Raw genomic sequence first — 23694 nt, 5'->3', positions numbered from 1 at the left:
GTGGCACAATTTCAAGGTGTGCACTGTAAAAACCTGAGGTACATGTGACTGGGGAGATCAGCAGCGTGGAGATCATCTCTACTTGTGTTGAACTGAGTCACTCTATTCTCACTGGAGATCTCTAATATGCTGCCAAAGGTTCTGCTTGGCTTTTCTTATGTTCTTATGTTTTCTCCTACATTCTGTATAGTATGCGCTGCTCTGTAGCCATAAACCTCTTACTTCTCTCTTCACTTCCCATCTTCCTTATTGTGAACTGATAGATCAGATCATCAATAGATCACACTTAATTCAGTCTAATCACATTAGCTCTGAGATGTCTAAATAAAACAGCCTCAGACTTTTAATGATAAGCTTGGCCTTTGTCGCCCTCCTTTAAACACCCATTTGTTTTACTAACTTGCATAAACATGTCTCAACACTAGGATGAGTCTTGCCCTGCTTTCTACAGAACACTCAAAATAACTGATTATAACAGCAACTGTCTGCATGCAGAAATATTCTCTGTGATAACTGAGCTGCACATCAGAGACAATACAATACATAACAAAGACAAAGAATGGCGGCAGGTTAATTATGTACTGGATGCACAATACAAGACTGAATGAATCACCTCAACTCTTTTATTAAGATTTAATTTTAAAGGAAAATCTTCAGTTGACCTTGAGCTATAATTAAATGAAATTAATTTTAGTTTACGGAACATAGTTTCCTGTTGTCACTGAAAGTAGGCCCTTAGCTTGGAATATTACTAATTGTGTTAACGCTGGCAGTGGTAGTTTGGTTGTGTTTCACTTTTCTATTCTATAGGAATATGTAGAGCTGCATGGTACACCCTTTGCCTGTCTTTTCATTTGCACCTCCCACCATTTCATCTTCCCTCCATCCCACAGCCCTGACTCCAGAGATCAAGTTGATTAATGTAGATGACAAACAGCACTCATTTATCTCTCCCTCTGTCTCTTTCTCTCCTCCCTTACTATATTAATGACTGTAATCAACTCTAAATAAATAATTTGTGTCCCTCAGTGCATGAATCTCACCCTCCCACCTGTGGCAAATTCAAAAAGTTGAATTCAAAAGTGCGTTGCAGTGCAGTTTCTCCCTTTCACCTCAGTATTTTCCTCTCCTCCCTTTTCCCATCTTTTCCCTCATTTATCTTTGTCTGTTTCTTTTGAGAGACACCTTGAGGAGATTAAAGGTGTGCTGTGGCGCAGCAGAGGGCCTGTCTCTCTCTTTGACGGGTAGGAACACAACAACGCGGTGACCCTCTTGTTTCCTGCTGTTGCATCATGGACACGTTGCATGCTGTTTACTTTCAAAGGGCCAAAATAATACAGTTGCTTTCTCTTTCGCCCTCCTCTCTCTCTCCTTTATTCTCTTGCTCCTCGAACGGTGCCGTGCAGCACTTTTCTCTCAAAGTTACAGTGGCTCACTTTGAACTCTAGTCAACTCATTTTGCAAGGTTGTCTCATAACTTGACCCTTAACTGTGGGCCTGTGGTGTTTCTTTATGCATGAGGAAGGAGGGTTGTTCAGTGGCTGAGGTTTTTACCAAGGACTGTGGTCCATTTTCTACTGTCAGTGTATGGACAGCTTGGTGTATGCATGATCTAAGTGGAAGCATTTAACAAACAACAGCATGGAAACTCTTTAAAAATACATTTCAATAAATTCATTGAAAAAAGAACGTTGTCAAACAAACATAAAGGCAACATCCCTTGTACCTTGTAAAGGAATCAGACAGAGACATTTTCTGGCACCTTTGCAGTGTCAGTAAGACACAGAGCTGTGATTCTCACTTTTCACACTTCTCAGCTGAAAAGCAGTAACATTCAATCAGATAGGACTTAAGTGACAAAAAATGCCAACAAAGACACTTTGAGGGAACTGCAGTGTGCTTCATCAAGTGATCTATGGCATATAAAACAAGTTACAGAGATAAACATGACAAATACCAGCATTCATATAAGATTTTATTGCAGCAATGACAATCAGGGCTGCTGCTATGAAAGAGCATTGTATTTCTTTGTTGTTTCAGCTTTGTGCTGCTCATGTATATAAAAAGAAGTTTTCATGGGATGTTCTGGTGACCAAGTAGTTAATATGCATACCCAGCGTGATCTCGTCCAGCCATTTTTTCCCTCTTGGACAGAAGCCCCAGCATTACTATATGACGCCAGAGACAGCCCTTTGCTTTGTATCTTGATGCAGAAATGGTGATGATAAGAAGGGGTTGGCAGTTACATGTAGGCAAAAAAACAACAACTTGGTAATGGTTAGGAAAAAAATGTGGTTGAGGTTAGTCACATGAGTCAACTTACTGTATGTAAGCGCTTAGCTCTTTAGGTTTAGGCCAAAAACTACTTGGATATGGTTAGGATAAAATGACAGATTTTGCTAAAAAACAAAACAAAAAAAAACAAAAAAACACCTGGCTTTGAGTGGTACAAACATCACAGCAGGAGTTGTTTGCTGACCTTAATCCCTGGTTTCCTGGGTCAAAGACCTGTGCTTGTTTGAACCATCGACCTCCCTTCCAACTCACCCTAAGCCAGGCGTAGGCAACATGCGGCTCCGAAGCCACATGTGGCTCCTTAGCCCTCTCCAGTGGTTCCCTGTAGCTTTTACCAGAAAATATATGGAAATGACCAACAGTTGTTTTTTTTTTTTCAACATTTTAATTTTCATCTATCAATGTTGTAGGCCTGTAGATATTCTTACATTCTCAAATTGTACAAATGTGAGGCCTATATAACTAAAAAAAAAATAAAAAACAATTGTTTTAACATGTCAGCAACTGAAAACTGCGTAATACATCTACTGCCTGGCAGCTTTTCCTCAAAATTTTGCCAAATCTTGATAGCAGTGGCTAGTCTTGAGTCTCCCTAGCTGGTTAGCTATGGATGCCAAACTTAAAAAAGTCAAAGGCTTGGACACCATGTTTGCTTTCATTGCCAGCTCTACAAGATGAATTTACCAAAGAATTATGAATAGTGCCCTGCACAGTAGCCACCTTGTGAGAAAACATATCAATGACTACTAGTTCAGGCTAATTTAGAATTAATAGGCTATGTTACCCTTATTATAAGGCTCAAATATGTTTTGCATCTCCACACATAATTTTCTTTTTATTATTTTTGGTCAAAAATGGTTCTGTAGATAGTAAAGGTTGCTGACCCATGCCCTGAGCAGACTTTTACACGCTTTAAACTACGTCCGTTACACTGAGTGTCTAATTATGCCTCAGATGAGTTTACACTAGAACTTGTGAAAATCCCAGTGCTTCTCACGCAGATGCTAAAGGATGCCCCACACTGCCCAGGCTGCATATTTTGATACACTGCACTGGGAGTGAGACCAGCCTGGCATGACATCCCTGATTTAATTAGAGCGAGACCTTTGTTGCATGTCACACCTCTTGGTCTCCCCATGTCTCCTATCTACCTGTACACTTGCAAAAAGAAAAAAAAAGAAATCAAAGTATACAGTGTCGTGTAGGCTGCTTTTAACTCTGGTGTACCTTTTATTAATGCTTCTGAGAACATTTGATGTGTCTGAAAAGTAATTTTTGTCCACATTTACAGCAAATGAATACCACATGTCTATTTCAGATGCCTTTTAGCCTCCACTGACAGGACTGAAGTGTAGAAGCCTTTGCTGGTGGGGAAATGATGAGTAGGAAAACTCTCACCTTTGGGCTAAATAACACCTCTGGTACTAAACATGGTCTATGTGGACTTAATAAAAACTGCTGACTGTTACTGTCTGGAACATTTAAGGTTGCAAGAGATTACAATATACATTTCTTTTTATGTTTGGTGTTTATTTACATTCAGGGGCCCATAACAAGTAAAACACCAATACAATAAAACATAAAGGTTCATTTATGCATCTAGCAGTGGTGATTTGTCATTAGAGTGCACATAATGAAATAATTGTGCATTTTGTATCTTCTACATCAAATGTTTGCTCCGGCACACTGTTTCACATCGATAGAGCAACAGTTTAGTTGTTAATTGTTGATCCCTTGCCCTTGTTTCTTTGCTCAGAACCACAAGGGCTCACTTTATAATGTGGAACTAAATGCAGCCAATCATTTGCTCTGTGGGACTGAAGAAAAAAAAAATGGATGGAGAAACATTTTACTCCACATTTCATTAAATATTTCCACACACGTGAAATGCCTTGCGTAATGGTGGTTTGCACAAATTCCCCTTAGGAACATTTTCCCTTGCAGAACACACAAAAGAGCCCAGTGGGCTTTTGAATATTCATTAAATTTGACATTCGAAACAGGAGGGGAACTGACAAGCATATCAGCCTGACTCACTCAACAGAATGCTCATCTTAATCCACTGATAAGCCTCGTCATGTTTGAATAACTAATCAGGAAGTTTAGGGAGTGAAATCCAGTCAAAGACAGATTTATTCACCTGACATAGAAAGTTATTTTGCATTGTTTTGCACCGTTTAACTGTAGATATTTAAAGAGATTTTTTTTCTCTGCTATTCCCCCTCTACATCTTGTTGTATATTCGATAGCTAATAGAACTTTGTAACATTATTTACAAGAAGGACACAGCATGGTCTGGCTTCTCTCCAACCCTGAAATGTTATATAACATTCAAAGCTGTAGTAGTGTTTCTGCTACATACTTAATTGCTCTTTGTCTGCATAATTATTAATAAACATACATATAATATGCACATTCACATTTGATTTGTTTGCATACATGAAAAAGAAAACCGTCCTTGTGGCCACATCACTAAGAAGCAGAGTCAGTTTGGCAAGTGTGTTTGTACAGTATGTGTATGCGCGGGTTGATGATCACTGGAGCATAGCCAGAGAGAGGCTTAATGCCAATAGAATCTAAGGGGAGAGTTTGCTACTTGTGTTGAGTTGACAGAACTTTCAAAAACACTGCTACCAAACTTTCTTTCCAAGGCAGCACACACAAATCCGTGTCTGCCTGAAGTCTTTCAGTGTCTGATTTGGTGGATTTTTTTGGTGTCAGGAAACTTTTTTGGTTTATGTATGTGCATGTTGCAGAGAGAGAGGTTGAGCTGATATATCTTCAGCTTTAATTGTGCATGTTTGCGTGCTGGTGTGAATGTGTGGGCACAGACACCAAGGCATTTGCACCCCAGGTTGCATCTTTGGATGCTGTAGCACAGCGTCTGTTAAACTGGCCGATGATTAATTCATGCTCATAGTTCTCAACACATTTTGCCATCCGGCTCTCAGACGCACATACTCACACACACACATATACTCATGTACATATACACATAATGTAAAAATATTTAATCCTCTGTGTCTATTTTTCTGTTTGTAGACACCCTGCAAGCAACACAATGTTCATATCCAAAGACAAAGTCTGTACAGCTTTACATTGAGTGTTCATAAGTTGCATAAATGTTTAAATTTAGGCCATTGGTCTGTATGACAAAGCTACTGTAATTTCTCACTAGAAAATTGGCATGCCAGGTAAGCGCTATAGTTCATGGGGAAAGAACCAGAGGGGCATTTGAGACTTGAGACTTTAGTTCAGTGTGTTCAGTGCTAGGTCTTTTAGCTTTTGAATAATAGCTCTTGAGCTTTCATATGATGTATATATAACATGTCTTTATATCATGATTTGTAAATCCATGAAACTTGATTTGAAATACTCTTCTAAAGCCACCTGTGGTCATCCAGGCTTTGTGACTTTAATTATATGTAATTAAAGAACTACTTCACCCCTGGAAAGAAGGACACAAATACTTTTAAAATCAGTGGTATATGGCCAGAGATAACACAAGAAAACGGCTGTGGCATTTGCTTTTGTTAAAGAGGTAGAAAACCTTCAACTACCAGAATGCACTGCACCATCCATCCATTTTCATAACCGCATATCCTCCTGAGGATCGCAGGGGGGGGGCTGGAGCCTATCCCAGCTGACATTGGGCGAGAGGCAGGGTACACCCTGGACAGGTCGGCAGACTATTGCAGGGCTGACACATAGAGACAGACAACCATTCATGCACACATTCACACCTACAGACAATTTAGAGTCACCAATTAACCTGCATGTCTTTGTACTGTGGGAGGAAGCTGGAATACCCAGAGAAAACCCACACTGACACGACTGAGACAGTCCTAACCACTACACCACGGCTGCACTGCACCACAACCAACCAAAAAACACTCCTGCTGGTGGATTAAGTAATGCAAGCTTGGCCAATTTTTCACAGGAAATGATATAGCAACCGACTGGTTACAAATGCTCTCAGATTACAGCTAAACTGTAACCTAAAAAATGTTTCTGAAAACATTTGAGGCAATAAATAAACAAAGCAGTAACAGAATTTTGGTTCATATGTAATCAGTGCTGCATAGTTTTGCTGTTTAATGTCAGTTTTTTCTGCCTTTGTGTTTACAATACAGGAAACAGTATGGTGCCTACTTCTTGTTCACAAATTCTTGTATTACAGCCAAACAGTACACTATAATGTGTTTCTGAAGACATTTTAGGTGAGGAATAGGCAATACAGGTACAGAATCTTGATTTATATTTGATCAGCACTGCCTACTGTTTGATCTGAGATGGTCTGTGTTTGAGTCAGAAGGACTGCTCTCTCTCAATCAGCTTCTGTACTCTTTGTGTCCATGGTGCTGGGCTTATGAAGATGCAGAAGCACAGTCTGTAGTTTGAGCAACAGCCCTTAAGCCAGTTGAGCAATGTCCAGTTTAGCCACCACAGTGTAATATCTCTCTTATCCTACAGTACAGGACAGAGTATGTCACAGTCACTTTTTTGGAGAGGTGAAGCTTTAAAGATGCCCTTGCACCTTCTTTTATTGGACAAATCTTTTCAGGCCAACTATTATGGCTCTAGTTATAGAAAGCAGATTTTGCTGCTGCTGCCACAGAAGAGGCCCGAAGTCCCCCTAACCTTTTTTAGTCTAGACTGTGGTGCTCTTGAATTGGCCCTGCATGGAGATCCCAGGCACTACTCCAATTCATAAAAGGTGAAAAGTGATTCAGCCAATGGCCAGACCCAGCCAAGCATTAAAAGCAGCCAGAGAAATCTTAAAAACAGTCATAAAATCCACATCTAACAGTACAAGGACACCCAAAGTTTGAGTTATATAACCCCATCTTTCACATAAAAGCCTTAATGCTACATTTAGCATATTGCCAGAATTTTGACCTAAGGAAAACTATAGAGTGATTTAAATGAGACAAAATATGGTTGACTTTCTCTCCATAGCCAAAGGACACAAACGGCCTAATTTTAGAAGTGTTGCTTTGCCGGAGAATATATTAGCATTCACATATGCAAATACGCATGGCCGGGGATGTACGCAAAAACTTTGCAAGGCCGGACACAGATGTAGAGAACAAATATTTACATGAATGTCACATAGTGTTTCACCCACTTGTCTGATCTCTCATCTCCGGGAGCGTGAGAGAAGGATGCTGAGGGGAAAGAAAGGTGAGGGTGCTGGGGAGGCATAATCACAAGGCACATTTCAGCTGATTTTAATTAAAATTCATCTAGACCTGTTTGGGAAAATCAACCATGCATGCAGTGTTTACTTGGCTTAGCCACACTCTTCTTTGTACCCAATCCTTTTACAGTGTATCCTTGCGTCATATCCCATCATTGCTAGAAGCCCTAATTTAAAGCCTTGAATTAAAACTCCAGGATAGCAAACCCATATAATTTTATTATGGCCTCAATGCTTTAATGTGCAGTAGTAAAAAAGTTACACAGGCACCATTTTAATGCCCTCTTTTTCATTAATTACTTGAATTCAAATTGGAGAACTCGGAATCCCATTGAAGTATATGAAGAGTTTAATAAATAATTTCTTTTGTTTTACCCTATTCAGAATTTGAGTTGCAGGAACAAGAGAAGGATCTGCAGGGTTTTTGAAGGAGGCAGAGTTATTTGAAAGTTGGGAACTTATAAATACATGAGTGACCATCACAGGCTGGCTAGTTTAGGGAATTGTGTTTCTGGCGGACAATGTTGAGTTGGAGATGTGAATTAGAAGTACTTTCTCTAGCCTCAGCATCCAAAGTATTGTTGATATGCCCTTGAACAAGTAATAGTAACCTCTTTTGTTTGAATGGAGCTTTTGCAGGCCAACAGTACGAGGCTGTAATAGCCTGGTCCTAGCTGTGCATCGATAGATCTCCTTGCAACAAACCAAAATTAGCAGTCATATAAAGCCATATTTCTGGCCACCAGATGAATGCAAATCCAATATATTTACTCTCATATAATCTCTGTTTTGCTGTCCAAGTTGCTAACATTGTCAGATGCAGTTTGGTGCTGGGCAGGTAGAGTGCAGTGGGTGTATCAGAGCTTTTTTACTAAAAACAGCTGCCTGGAACTGAAACAAAGCTGATTGCAGCAGTGAGCCTGGATCAGAGCAGTGTAGCTGTCAGCCATGAAACCAAAACAGTGAGTTAAAAGATGGTATAATAAAGAGAACAGCAGGGTTGGTTGATAGTTCTCTGATGGTTCACTGTGACTGAACTCTTTTGCATTTCACATAGTCCTCTCATCTAACCCACTGTTAATGTGAAAATATTGGTTGGGTACGATTTCTTCTGATGTGCTTTATGCTACTTTTTGTCTCCGGTAGAGACTACTGTAGGTGCTTCTCTCACATCTACTGAAACTTCACAACACATTGCAGTTCTTTACGAACTTGTTGATTGAAGGGTAACTCCAATATTTTTCAACCTAGACCCTGTTTTCCCATGTTTTTGTGTCTAAATGGAGACAACATGTAAACAACATTTTTTTTTTTAAATTAGTCCAGTATTGAGAGAGAGTGCTGCATGCAGCAGCTGCAAATCAGGCTGCAATATAACCACTCAGGCCATGCGTGCATGTACGCACTGTCAATTTACATCCATCAAGCATGCTTGTTTTTGCCACTGACAGGCTGAGAATATTTGTCTATGTCTCTGACAACATTATGGAAAGGAGTGCTACAGAGAACTACAACTTTCTTCTTACCTTGTGCTTGTGTCTGTCTGTCCATTTTGTGTCCAAGTTTCGCTAAAGGAGAAGTCATGTTCTGAGATCTCATGAGGGGTGAGTTGTTGCAGGAAGAAAAGGTTTGAAATTGCTCTGTGTGCTTCAACACAACAAACTATGGCACTTCCAACTCTCATGTGCGTGCCGCCATTGCCTTCCTGCAACAAGTCACCTATTGTGAGATTTCACAACCAGACTTTTCTTTTAGTGAGAAAAGGATACTTAACCGACTGAAACAAGCTTAAGATAAGGATCAAGTTTTTATTTCTCAGCCTTCTCTGTTCTTCCCATAATGTTGACAGGCACTTAAAATAACAATCTGAGCCTGTTTGTGTCAAAAACATGCACAGGTTTACACTGCAGCCTGTTTCAGGGATGCTGGCTGTGTCTTAATCAAGGACCAGTTTCAACGATTGTTGTTCCTATGATTCACTTGCATGGGAAAATGGGGTTGAAAAATACCAGACTTAGCCTTCAAGTAAAGGATGACTTGGTGAAACAGCAAGTTGTAGAGCTAATCAGTGTTGTTGGAAGCTGTGTGCATTGAGTGCTGTCTAGGTCTTTTTGAATGTGAGGTTAGAATGGGGACTGAAAAAGCACAACCGTCACATAAAATTTCATAGGCACAGTGACATTTTCATAATAATACACACCATATTTCATGTTCCTTTAAAGCTGCACAGAGGCACACACTTTGAAAACAGTAGCTTTCATATTGTGATAAAGTTTAATGGACATTATTGTCTTGTTTGGTATATCTATTTCAGATAAAAGCATATTGTAGAATAACCGTTTTTGCATTAACTTCTGATAAGATGACCAAATAAAGAAAGTAAGTCTCACACAATGTCATAAGAATATGCAAGTATTGCAGAAATTGCTGCTTGTGATCCCGACGTCGACAAATGTTAGTTTCTACAAATTCTGCTGTAACCACATTGTTAATCAGAGATGTGTGTGGAGCCCTAGTTGCCAACAGGGGTTTTGTGTGAACCATGACAACCAGAAATTAACTTGTGACAGCAGGCTGGTATGAATAGGCAAAAGTGAGCGGAGCATGCATTCATTATCTCAAATTAAATGCAGTGTTTGTGTTTGAGAGTGGTGATAAACAGAGCACGGTGCTCTAGCACCATGGTTAAAACATTAAAATGCCTGTGGTATCTGCAGGGCACCCTAATGGCTCAGCAGACTGAAGCTCATGTCACACGCTTGAGATGTTCAGCTCAGATCTGACTCAGGACCTCAGTCGCATGCACTGTACTGTAATGCGTCTTTCCCTCGCACGTCTCTTCATCAGTGAGATATTCAAAAAGCTTTATTATTACTGAAGGTTCCTGCTGAGGGAGGCACTTGTGACAACAGAGGAGATCCTGTCAGGAAGTGATTATTTAAATCAGTGCATCAATTAACATGTCTGCCTAACGAGGAGTCCTGTTGTTATTGGTGACAGCAGAATTACTTTGGTGTTATCAGTGGGAGAGACATTTGCAGGAGCAAATTAATTGACCAAAACCTCTTAATTTACACAGAATTAACATTAGCTACCTGCAGATTGCTAACAAGACAAAGCTAAAAGATCAGATAGTTATTATTGGATCAACCACTCCTGATATCATTGACTACTAAACACTAAACTACTAAACAGTGACAGGAGACATTTGATACAATTAGGTTATGTCATTTCGAAGTATCTACATTTCATCAGGTTTGCTGTGGAGAGCCTCCATTTTCCATGCTTTTTATTCTTTATTCTTTTCACTGTTGTCAGTGTTAACAGACATTCTGAACAAACATTTCACAAGTGACTACAGCTATAATAAGCCTTTCTTCCATTTCTCAGTTTAGAGGATTACTGACTGACACATCAATTACAACTAAACTCAAAAAAAAGTTTTACAGTATTTAAAAAAAAAGAAACATAAAATGAACACATCTACCGTTTATTTTTTTTTTTCCATTGCCACATCGCATCATTGTTCCTTTGCCTAAAGTAAAAACTGCTCAGCAGCCACCGCTCCCTCTCTGTCAGTCCTCTCCTCGGAGCGATCATTTGAAACAAAACACTTCCAGCTACTTTGTCTCATCTTGCTGCCGCTGGTGTAAGCAGCACATATGGGACACCAAATTGCTGTTTGTTCATATCATAAACTTTATTTTTTACCTTCCCACGTTCATTTCAATTTAGTGTTAAAGCCACTGGCACAATTCTTGAGTATACACACATAACACTCCCAGTGCAAAAACAAGATAGAGTCGTAATACTGCAGTTAGAGACTAGATCATTTTATCAGCAGTTGTCTCCTCTCTGTAAACAAGCAAGAAATTATGAACAGTCATATATTGTCTTTTATAACCCCTTTATCTGATGCCACTCTTCATCTTCTGAAATAAAACTTTATTTCATATATGAGAACTTCCATTTCCCTGAGACTTAAGTTTTTCCAAGTTCTCACTATCGTTGAAGCTGCCCATCTCCTGCTGTTTCAGGATCTTTTATACACCCCTACTAAAAAGACAAGAGGAGGAAATTCTGTGAATAAACCACAAATCTTTGGAAATATGCTGACCTGCACCCATGTTGGAAATCTGCACTACACAGCCAAAGAGAACTAGCTAAATGTCTGAGACAGCAACTAGCACAGCACATCTCCAATTTAAACCAGCTTCACTTTCTTTTTATCGCTCCTTCTGAAACTTAAACCCCTTATTTTTTCTTTCTTTCATTTCCCTCTCACCACTTTCCCCATCTCTAACTGTCAAACCCCCCCCCCCCCCCCCCCCTCCTCCTCCTCCTAAGTCTTTGCATACATTCGTAACACACATACACACACACCTTGCTTTAGGGCGAGCCTTTCACAACACAAATCTCAATTGCTTTTTCACACAGTCGGTGGAGGAGTGAGAGGCTTAAGGAGGGAGAGATAGACAGGATAAAGACAGTGAGAGAGAGATGAGAAAAAGAGCTTAATCCCAGATTGATGGCTGCTAATAAAGTTTGATTATTACTGACAAGGCACTCTGGGTTTCTAATTGACACTTGTAATAGCCTGGGAGACCAGACAGTGAAGAAAGGGGGATAGAGAGTGAGGGAAAGAGAGAGTTTTTCTTTAGGCTCAGCAGGGTTGGCATGGCAGCACATCACAGTCCAAATCACAAAATGAAGGGAAACATTCATGAACAAAATGAAGGAAAGGAAAACTGCCACAGTGACCACTGTTGGTGATTTGGCAAATTTGTCAGCAGATTCATTAACTTTTTCAAATCTCACTGCCAACATTTTCTTGACAAGGCACCAGCTACAGCTTTTCAATCAGGAGTGACTTGTTTTTCTGTAGTAAAAAGAATATTTATTAACATGAGCACAAAAAAATGAAAAATGTGAAAAGTCTTTGGCGATTAGACCCCGTAGAGATGGTATGATTTAAGGAAGGTGATGAATCCATAGTCGAACAGGGAACCACCCCTCTAGACGCTGGTGGTGGTAGAGGTGGTGAAGATGAGATGAGAATAAGATGAAGAAGTGCTGGTGATCTGGATGAGTAGAGGAATGAGCCTTTGTTGAGCTTGTCCTGGACTCTAGATGTGATGGCTGGAGGTGAAGGGGGTGGTGAAGGGTGTTACAGTTCTGCCTAAAATGATGGCTGACAGCAGCAGAAAAGAGAGCAGATTTAGAATTTTGCAGTAGCATTCTGATTGCCTGATGGAGATCATGGCTAAGTTTGATTGGGTAACCAGAAGAGTGAACACCCATGGTCAGCTGATTAGAGGAAGCAGTGGGAGTGGGAGGGAGAGAACTGTGAATGGATGAGCACAAAGAAAGTCTTCCTGATTGAACTTACACTGAGCTTCATTTTTTAGTTGCAGCAGTCACCAACAAATAGTAAGTGACTTGCTATTGGATAACCATAGACAATGGCCACGTACTTCGGCTAAGAATGAAAATATTAGCAACTACATTAATGTGCAAATTCTGCTGATGTGAGCTTTTTGACCTGCGTAGTTACTTTCCATAGAAAAAGTGTAACTGAAAGTTGTCTAGACCCATGTTTAAGTATTTGTGCCCATTCTGAATATTATCAGCCCATGAAATGCCCGTTATCAGTTGTTAACACCATTTTATTGCTTCAGATGAGGCAGACGGTACCAGCCAATGGACCAGATATCTAACGTTGTTTCACTTTTGTTAGATTTTGCTTTTGTTGAGTTCAGGTGGAAAAAATAATTGGTTAGGTTTAGAAAAAGACTGTGGTTTGGATCAAAATAAGTACACTTGTTGTGTGACTTAAGTTATATACTTGATGTAAGTACAAATAAATAAATTAATGTTGACTTTTGGATTCACACAGGGCATGAACAGTGATCTCCATGGTGAAAGTCCAGTGTTTGTTTGACCCATCCATCCAACCTGACCTCCTCCCTGCACGGACTTTGCCGCTCTTTGTACTATGTCATATGACTTCCTCCTTCGCTCCTGTCAAAATTAGTACAACTATTTGAGGTCAGGGCCAAACAATAGATGGAAATATAGGAGGTAGAGTAGGGCCATAAAGCTATGCTCTCGATGACAACTGATAATGGCCATTTAATGTACTGATAACATTCGAACCAGTTGGTATTTCATCATATGTTTCTTGGCATGACAACATGAAACATGGCTTGGACGCTAGTGTCGCTCTGTGTGTCCTCTCAGAAGGCATTTGTTTGTTAACATATAAGCAGAAACATGTCAGCTTGTTTTCAAGTTGTACAGTGATTTGGTTTCTTTTGGTATCAAAGATGTTGCAGAGATAGAAGCAAATTCTTAAATGGGGAGAAAAAAATCTAGACCCTCAATTTTTTGGTGCTAACACTGTGCTTCCTGCAGGTTACCAAAGCACCACCTTTCCTTGTGAACTGAACTATCAAATAAATCATTTCAGCTCAAGTTAGGGGAGATTTTATCATAACAAATTGGTTGTAATTATTCCAAAGAGAACTATTTTGTACGGAGAAAGGGGTTTAAATTCACCCTTTGTTTCGCTGTAATGCAGTCATCCATCCTCCCTTTTTAACTCTCTGTCCACTTAATTTTTAATGCATTTGTGTTGTACATCTTAGAACACACACTGTGTACACAGAATAGAAATGAGTGTATTACTATTAAAAGGTCATTTCTTTTGACAGAAACTTGGCAACCAAAATATGAGTTCCTTAATGTCCTTTAGAATGCAAACTTCCACATGAGTTAGGAACTGTGTAATTTGCCCAAAGTATTGTCTTTAACATATTAGAAATTTGCTTTGTCACACCCTGCATTACTCTTCAAAGGATATTTTTTTTCCTCAAGGCAAAATCATAAAGGGAAATGTTATAATTATAATATAATATAATTTTATAATATAAAAGTTATAATTCTTAAGTTTTACAGAGACTGTACGAACTCCAGACACAAGGCAGTTGTGTCTGACTGTTAACTTTTATTTGTCACATTTGACTTTTGAGGTCCAATCTTATACTATTCATCTCTTCTGTGACAGTGTGAGTATAACTGTACTTACAGATACACTATTTAGCCTCCAAAGAGTAAAGGTAATTTGTGGGATAATAATCTGTAATATTTTCATATTAGTTAAAATGGGTCTTACTAGTATCAATTGCTGAAGTGAAGTTATTTTACCTAAACATCTCATGAAAGCAGCTTAAAGGCATCACAACATCCAAGTGACAAAACACATTTGTCTCTCCAGTAGAAGTAATTCGCCATGCAGATGATGGTCTTATGTACTAAGGTTTTTAGATGATCTCTCTGACATGTTGGTGCCACCCCAGCACAACTGCAGGAAATGGAATTCATTGTGTGACACATGAAGCAATAAAAAGAAAATCCTTTCCAGAAAAATGTCCCCCCTTTTCTTTAAATAATCCTTATAGCACACCGTCATTTACCATTGATTCTGTAGGAAGCAGTTCTAACGAGTACTGTTGTGCTGTAGATTATCCAGACCATATTATTTTTCAGTATGTTCCTAGTGATTACATTTCACAACAGCATGGATCGCGTTAGTGTTACTAGTATCTGTGCTGATATTGCACCAGTGTCACAGCAAGACAACACTTAGAGATGCAGGGGTTCAGAGTTCAAATCCCTCTGTGGTCGTTCAAGATAAACCTTCCATGCACTAATGGTTCTGTAAGGAGCTTTGGATAAAAACATCTACCAGATGGCCGGTTTTATGTGCTTTGAATGTTGCTCTGCTATACATTTTAACCCCTCTGTCTCTCTCTCTCTCTCTCTCTCTCTCTCTCTTTCTCTTTCTCTGTCTCCCTTTCACAGGTTCAGAAATGGTAGAAGCTCAGTGTCAGAGATTTGAGGTGAGGAGTACAGATGGAGAGAGAGTTCTGTTCTCCGCAGATGAAGAGGAGATCAGCATTGGCACTGAGAAACTTAGAGTCACAGGTAGGGGTAAACACAAAAAGCACAACAGCAACAAATGACCAACATTGTGTTTTTTGAGTACAGCTTTTCACGTCTCACACCTGTGACAGCCATGACTGGGGGCATTATGTCTATAGGTCGTCCGTCCATTCATCCATTTCACTCTGGTGAATGCGATATCTCAGGAACATGTTGAGGGAATTTTCTCAAATTTGGCTCAAACATCCACTTAGCTTTTGGTGGTCAAAGGTCACAGGGACCTCACAAAACATGTTTTTGGCCATAACTCAATAATCAATACATTAATTATGACAAAATTTCACACAAATGTCCAATAGGATAAAATGATGAAGTGGTGACATTCTGTGTCCAAAAAGTCAAAGGTCAGCTTCTCTGAGACAACATGATGTTCTGCAAAAACACTTTTCTGGCAATTACTCAATGTCGTAACTCAGGAACAGAAGGGGAGACATTTGGTCGGATAGGTTTTAGATTAGCTATAGCGTGAAAGAAAGAGGGGATATGACATGCAGGAAGGGGCCATGGATTGGAATCAAACTACAGTCCTGCCAGTGGTTAAACACTATTCTCCTGGTTCACAGGTGCAAGTACCACGCCAAGACATGCAGTAGACCCAAGTAAACATGAATGTAAACTGATCTGGATTTAAAGCATTTAAATGTTTTATGAGGAAAATGCATTCCATGCATACTTCTGTAAGACCTTAAGGATACACTCAATGCCTTATAGTGAGTCACACTGAATGTAATCATAACTTTTGTTTGTTTACAAGAAAACTCCACAGGGTGCCTTTAATATTAGGAAATTCCCATGTGCCCAAAATTGTGTGCAGCACAGATTTATTGGTTAGGATTTCCATCAAATAGAGTGGGACAGGTTCGTTGTCTGAAACCCAGGACGCTCTACTAGACTGAAATTAATTTTGCATCCAGATATCTGACATGTAATCATATTAATGGCACTACCATGACTTGTTGCTGCCTGAACTGTAATTAAAAGGGCAGTATCAATCACGGTATCATGGTAGATCTATACATGCATGGAAGTGATTACACATACATGTATAGATCATTCTAGAGGTCACAGTTTTTACGAGCTCCCACGCTCATTTTCCACATGCATGAGGGACTGATAGGAATATTTTTCATGATTCATGAAGGGGTAGACAGCAGAGAGGCCAACAGTGGGCTCAGACTAATTTGTGTAACAAGGTTACTTGAGGACGCACTCGACTTACAGTACGTACACACCCTGTAAGCTGTTAAACAGAGTGCTCTTGATGAGTGCAGCCAAACAAGACTTGGGTTAGCAAGCAGAGCATTTTTTGCTGATTTGAAAAAGAAAGGTTAGAAGAGCAAGATACAGTAGGGACAGACAGGAAGTAAATAAGAGATGGATGGATGAAAGGTCTGAGCAAAGCCAGATGTGTATATAATTGCAGAGGAAAATAGACAAAGCAATTTATGTGAAATGAAAAGAAAAACTAAGGAGTGGGGGAGGGACATAGCCCCTTGGTGCACCACAGTATCTGTTTTTTTCTCATTACTCATTTACTCTAATTAAATGAGAGCGAGAAAATCAAGCAGAGCTGTGAATCTGTGTGTGTATGTCTCTATTTGCCTGCATGTTTGAATATGTCATTAAATCAAGTTATTTTCCAGGAACATGCTAAAATGCTTTTACACAAACACACAAATTCAACTTTCAAGGTAAACTACACAAACACAAGGCCTGGGTAACTGGGGAGATGTGTCCATTAGAGGTACTCTGAAAGAATGTTGCCATAATTTGCTGTTTGATGGAGGTCAGAGATAAGAAACTGAACTGTGGACAGAATGCAAATATGAACACATCCATTCAGCTCATGCACCGGGGTCCAGTGGAGACATGCTATGCCACTGATTGCTTAGTATTTAGATATATTTTATTATTTTAAATTTAAAATGAACAGTGTTTCCACACACTGCTGCCCTCTGCAGTGGCGAGAGGTGTACAGCAAAGCCTGCATAGCTTATATGGAAGGCTCCATTTAAGCCTGTTGTTTATGAGAATCAGCCAATGTAAACCAGTGCCATGGCAGCCAGTGGGGTGAGATACTAGTGGGCTTACGGTTGATTTCCACTTTTGAAAATACAAACCCAGTGTGAATTGTGTTGGTTCCAATGTACTGGCTTTGAAAGCACTTCATGGGTATTGTGTACCAGGACGGGTGCCACCCAGAAAGGCTGTGACAAGCTCATAAACATTTCATGTACCCAGCAGAGTGCTCAGGAGAGTATGGCACACCATTTTAAATATAGAGGTGTAATCAAAAGTAACACAGTTAGAAGCTGGAACAAATATGGCCTGTGGCTGACAAAATGAGAAACATCATTGTACAGAGTGGCAATCAAACATAACACAGAGACCTGTAACTGCCATCTCCACCATTGTTTAGAGAACTGGGAGCATTTTCCTTCTTGTTTCCTCCTGTTGGCAGTTGCACAGACACACAGTTGTGCAGTGTTCAATGGGCCTTGGAATAAACCTCAGAAAACTGAAAAAAAAGCAACAGTGCCCTCCAAGTTTTGGGTCCCTTTAGAGGTACAGCTGCACCTTTATGGAGATGTGGTCCTTGGTTTCAAACGACAATTCAAGTAGCCTTTTGTTATCGGCGGGCTTGCCAATGGGCAAAGTAGCCTTGTGCGGTGTAAGATTTGTAGCAGTGCAGAGTTTCCAACATGCTTTCTACGATCTCAGCAGGAGCTGCGGCCAGCTCTCCCCCCAAGCATCTGTTCAGGGGCTGCGGGCTAAAGCAGAGGTGCTTGCTGCACATGGGGGGTTAAACACTGCATTATATCAGAGGCAACCTTTTCTACGGACAATTATGTCCATACTTCATGCAACTGTTTTGCATTACTAGAATATTTTTGGGGGGAAATATTATGCCACCAAGAAAAATACTGAACAGAGTCGGCAAAAAATTGTAATTAAGGTGTGGTTAACTACTTTAAACCACTTTGTTAAGGTTAGGGAAAGATTATGCCTTTGTTTAATTATTTTAAAAATCAAGAGGAGACACTACAGGTGAGATTTTGGGCTGCTTTGCTTCCATAACATGTCTGTTTTCAGAATAGTTGAAAGAAAACATCCAAAATACACAATTAGGTGTTTATTTTAGTTGAGGTTTCTGTTCTCAAATTTATGCAAGTAGTGAACATTGAATTAGATAATGCCTTATTTGTACATTTAAACAAACAGTTTCAGAAAACCTGTAACTGGGTATCATGGTGATATATATGAGATAGAAGTTTTACCCTGTTCACCTGCAGTGTCTTCCCTTTTGTCTAATAATATATGGGATTTTACAGTACATATCTTTAAAGGCCGTTTTCTCAAAATGACTTTTTTTCTCATACTCTAAGCTAGTAATCTCCACTTCAGTAGCGCTGACATACACCAAACTCTACAGTTTTATCCCTGTCTACATTCTGAAGGTTTTCACAGTGGGTTTTGTTCATATATCATTCATAGACCGATTTATTTAACATTTTATTCCTAAAAACATGGCAAAATGGATGTTTTATGGCTGCTGACAGTATTTTCTGATTTATGGAGTGATGAAAAGAGAAATCCAAAATTCCCTCTGTAAAAAAAACTGACTTTTAATATGTCAGCAAAATGTTCAGATTTCTGTTTTTGAAATGTATGCAAATAAGTGCATATTTAGTGAGATAATTTAATTCCAGAAAACTCATAACACAGAAAATAATTGCCCTAATGCAGGTAATCAACTGGAGAAGTTTCATGGTGATATCTGTGTGTAAAAAGTTTTACCCTATTCACCTATAGTGTCTCCCCTCAAGTCAAAGCTGACTTTGTTGTTGTTTGTTTGACAGGACATAAACCCCTGTCTTTAATGCCAAAGTGAAACACTATCCAGGTCCCCATCCTCCCTATCTTCATGGTATTGTTACTACATGTTAAGTAAATGTATATATGGCTATACTGGAGGTACTGTCATACTCAAACAGAATTTGCATGACACACAGAAGATCTTAGCACTGAGCTGTGCATTTTAAGTGTCTGCCTCCGTTCCAAGAACAGAGGTGTGATGCAATAGTGTGCAGGCTTTCACACAGAGGATGGATGTGTTTTCTTTTCCTTCCTTTAATCCACTCTTACCCTCTCTATAGGGAATGAAGGTGTGGTGTTCAGCCATTCTGTAGAGACATCACATGTAAGGGCAGAACCCTTCCAGGACCTAAAGTAAGTACTGTAAATTCTTTTGTGAATATTCATTAATATATGTATGTATGTGTGTGTGTGTGTGTGTGTGTGTGTGTGTGTGTGTGTGTGTGTGTGTGTGTGTGTGTGTGTGTAAGACAAGCAGTCTGGCACATTGCCTTGCTTTACAAGTTCCCCTTGTTGTTAATATTTTAGTTGTGGTAGAATATTTATGAAGTGTGTGTTCTTGTGAATAATTGCTAAGATAGTAACACCACAAATAACAATTTTGGGAAAAAATATGTTATGTAAAAATTCAAGCTGCTGAGTTAGCTAACTAGCCAGTCCAGTGGCACAGTGCGCTCATGACTTCTAATCAGCTCACTGCAGAAAGAGGTGTTTGGGTGAGTGGCAGTCTGACAGGCCTGGCAGAGGAACAAAAGTCCTCTGGGCTAAGGTGAACAAGGGTCAAGCTGTCACCAAGTGGAGCCGTCCACTGATACACGCACTTGAACACATGTAGTGCACGGTGTACGCTCAGTTTCTTCTCACCAGGAGAGTTAATTAGCTTTTTAGGTGTTAAGACATAGTTTGCATCAGACTCATTTAGAACTGATGTGAGCTAATGAGGGCAGATCTTGTCAAGATGACAACTAATGAAACGTTTCAGTTTATCTTTTGTTTATACAAATAGGGTAGGAAAAAGGACTGCAGTAAATGGAGTACTTGTGACCACAGGCGGCTCCTCAATAACGCTTACGCAACGCAGGCTCAGCTTAGTCGCATCTAAAGTTGTTTACAATATAAACGGGTCGGACTGCTGGTTCCCTCTGTAACTGCATCAGGGTGGATTGCGTCAGCTAAATGTGTGTATCTTCTCCCCATCTTCTCTCCTGAAGTGTGTGGTATGTCTTTCAGGCACGTATGACATTCCTTCATTACTAATGTCTCAACTTCAAACGGGCATTATCAGATAGGATTTAGCCGAAGTGGCTTTTGGCCAGAGGGGAAAACACAAACACAGACCGAGGAGGAGACACGGATGGAGGCAGGAAGGTAGAAAAAGTGATGTTGGAAACCAAGATGCATAGAATGCCTTGTGCAAGGGAAAAGGTGAAAAGGGGAGGATGAGATATAATTGACTGGACAGAGGGAGAGGAAGCAGGGCTAGGGTAAGGGTGATGAAGAGGACAATCAAAAGATAGAAGAAAAAGAAGACAGAGGGCAGATGAGGGTGACAGAGGGAAAGAGTTCAGGAGAAGCGGATGGAAGTTAGTGTATAGAAGAATAGATTAAATCGAACCGGCTCCTGCAGGGAGATTGAGTCGTACTGTAGCAGCAGCACATAATGGGATACCGCAAAAAAGATGACGGCATTCAGGGTGTACAAAATAGCCAGAGTTCCTGTCTTTTGTTGAAAAATTGAGAAGTTTAAGATATTGAACCAAAGTATAGGATCAGTTGGAAACTAAAAAACTTGGATGATCTGTGTGTTATTTTCATTGACTGGCTTTAAAAAGAAGCAGAGAATTTGGCAAGGCGATGTTCGGGGAGGCTGATGACACCACACGACATGCCAGCCATAATGAATTTTTTAATGTGTGGAATTGGAGGACAATGCCGGTTGCTTGATACTCTTCTTAAGCATTTCATTTCTTTATTCAATCATGCATTTAATCAGCTTGCATCGAGCTTGGCAGCCGCACCATCAATGGCTTATCCCTCTCTCAAACATTTACAGGCACCTTAATAGAGTCCCTGTTGAAGCTAATATTCTTTTCACTTTATTGCACTGAGTAAATTGCCTGCTCAAGTCAATGTTGAATTTTAGCTCACTCAAGTGGTTGTTTGACTTAGTTAGCGTTGCCTGAACCAAGGCTGTCTACCTCCCTTTGTGCAGTATTTTTAATTTGCATGTATTCACACTCTACCTTAAACCCTTTGCCCCTATTTTGTATGTAGTTGGCTGAATGAAGAGTCCAAGATGAGTATAGAAAGTAAGCACATGGGGTGCCTCGGTTGCTTGGTGATCGTAGGAATGTGTTTGCCTAATCCTGGGTTTGAGTCCAGTGTGGGAAATCTGTAGCAATGGTAAAATTAAAAGGGAAGCTATTTACACTATGAAACATTTAAATTTCACCACCTCTAAATGGATATGGCACTTTGCCTTTGCCTTTGACTCACTGAGTCAGTGGAGCACTGGACTAAAAGGAAAAGGCTCTAGTATTCATGTCATTGTGTGTGTGTGTGTGTGTGTGTGTGTGTGTGTGTGTGTGTGTGTGTAATTATTTTTCTTCAAAATTAACCTGTTAGATACTGGTTAATGGGTGTCAGGCTGTCTGAAGCGAAATTAACCAAACTTGACATCCCTAATCAAATATCTTCATTATTTTCCTTTCCTCAGTATTTCCCTTTCTCCTCTCACAGTACAATTTAAAAGAAAAATGTGTCAGACAAAACAAGATTCAGAAACAGGGAGAAATTGAAATTATTTGACACAGAGGTTTGAGATGGGTGGACAGACAGAGACAAAAGAATGGTTGAAAGCAAAGCAAAATGGATAGTAGAGGAAATAGGACCTCATACATGCTGAGGGATCAAAGAAGAACAGAGGGAGGAGGCATTTCGAGGGGTGGGGGAACTAGACGGAGTTAGATTAGTTGAAGGGAACTGAGTTAGGTGGGGATGGAAAAGATACAGAGAAGAGGAGGAGCAAGAACATTGGGTCAATGTACGGGTCAGTGCAGATAAGCAAGGCGTTGAAACCTGCGGTGAAGGTGAGGAAAGAAGGAAGGAAGCACTCCAGTTAGTGTGGTTATAAACATATAGGCTGTTTTATTGTTTAGGTTTAACACAGTTTGACATCAAAAACACTCCTGTGGAGTTACAGTACACGGAACAAAATATTGCTGTTAAAAAGCACTTAGTGCATCAGTTTTGCGTGAGGTGCCCTTGTCATCAGCAGCATCGTCAAACACAACACTGCCACCATTTAAAGGGGAATTACGCCCATTTTCAAAAAAATATATATATATATACAGTACAGGCCAAAAGTTTGGACACACCTTCTCATTCAATGCGTTTTCTTTATTTTCATGACTATTTACATTGTAGATTCTCACTGAAGGCATCAAAACTATGAATGAACACATGTGGAGTTATGTACTTAACAAAAAAAGGTGAAATAACTGAAAACATGTTTTATATTCTAGTTTCTTCAAAATAGCCACCCTTTGCTCTGATTACTGCTTTGCACACTCTTGGCATTCTCTCCATGAGCTTCAAGAGGTAGTCACCTGAAATGGTTTCCACTTCACAGGTGTGCCTTATCAGGGTTAATTAGTGGAATTTCTTGCTTTATCAATGGGGTTGGGACCATCAGTTGTGTTGTGCAGAAGTCAGGTTAATACACAGCCGACAGCCCTATTGGACAACTGTTAAAATTCATATTATGGCAAGAACCAATCCTTTCCAATCAGGAAAGGAAGACCAAGAGTCACCTCTGCTTCTGAGGATAAGTTCATCCGAGTCACCAGCCTCAGAAATCGCAAGTTAACAGCAGCTCAGATCAGAGACCAGATGAATGGCACACAGAGTTCTAGCAGCAGACCCATCTCTAGAACAACTGTTAAGAGGAGACTGCGCGAATCAGGCCTTCATGGTCAAATAGCTGCTAGGAAACCACTGCTAAGGAGAGGCAACAAGCAGAAGAGATTTGTTTGGGCCAAGAAACACAAGGAATGGACATTAGACCAGTGGAAATCTGTGCTTTGGTCTGATGAGTCCAAATTTGAGATCTTTGGTTCCAACCGCCGTGTCTTTGTGAGACGCAGAAAAGGTGAATGGATGGATTCCACATGCCTGGTTCCCACTGTGAAGCATGGAGGAGGAGGTGTGATGGTGTGGGGGTGTTTTGCTGGTGACACTGTTGGGGATTTATTCAAAATTGAAGGCACACTGAACCAGCATGGCTACCACAGCATCCTGCAGCGACATGCCATCCCATC

The 23694-nt window shown here is 40.0% G+C and overlaps 1 protein-coding gene across 3 annotated transcripts in view; it reads left to right on the top strand.

The window, feature by feature from the left end:
* The window catches only part of LOC125885762 (zeta-sarcoglycan), a 466598-nt gene that overhangs the window by 386179 nt on the left and 56725 nt on the right, over positions 1-23694 (top strand). For all 3 annotated transcript variants that reach the window (XM_049571525.1, XM_049571526.1, XM_049571524.1), the window contains exons 5-6: positions 15359-15481; positions 19657-19729. In XM_049571525.1, coding sequence (XP_049427482.1) covers positions 15359-15481; positions 19657-19729 — 196 coding nt within the window. The remainder of the gene's footprint in view (positions 1-15358; positions 15482-19656; positions 19730-23694) is intronic.

Source organism: Epinephelus fuscoguttatus, linkage group LG3 (genome assembly GCF_011397635.1).
Source record: "Epinephelus fuscoguttatus linkage group LG3, E.fuscoguttatus.final_Chr_v1".
NCBI lineage: Eukaryota > Metazoa > Chordata > Actinopteri > Perciformes > Serranidae > Epinephelus > Epinephelus fuscoguttatus.
This window is presented reverse-complemented; position numbering and strand designations above follow the sequence as displayed.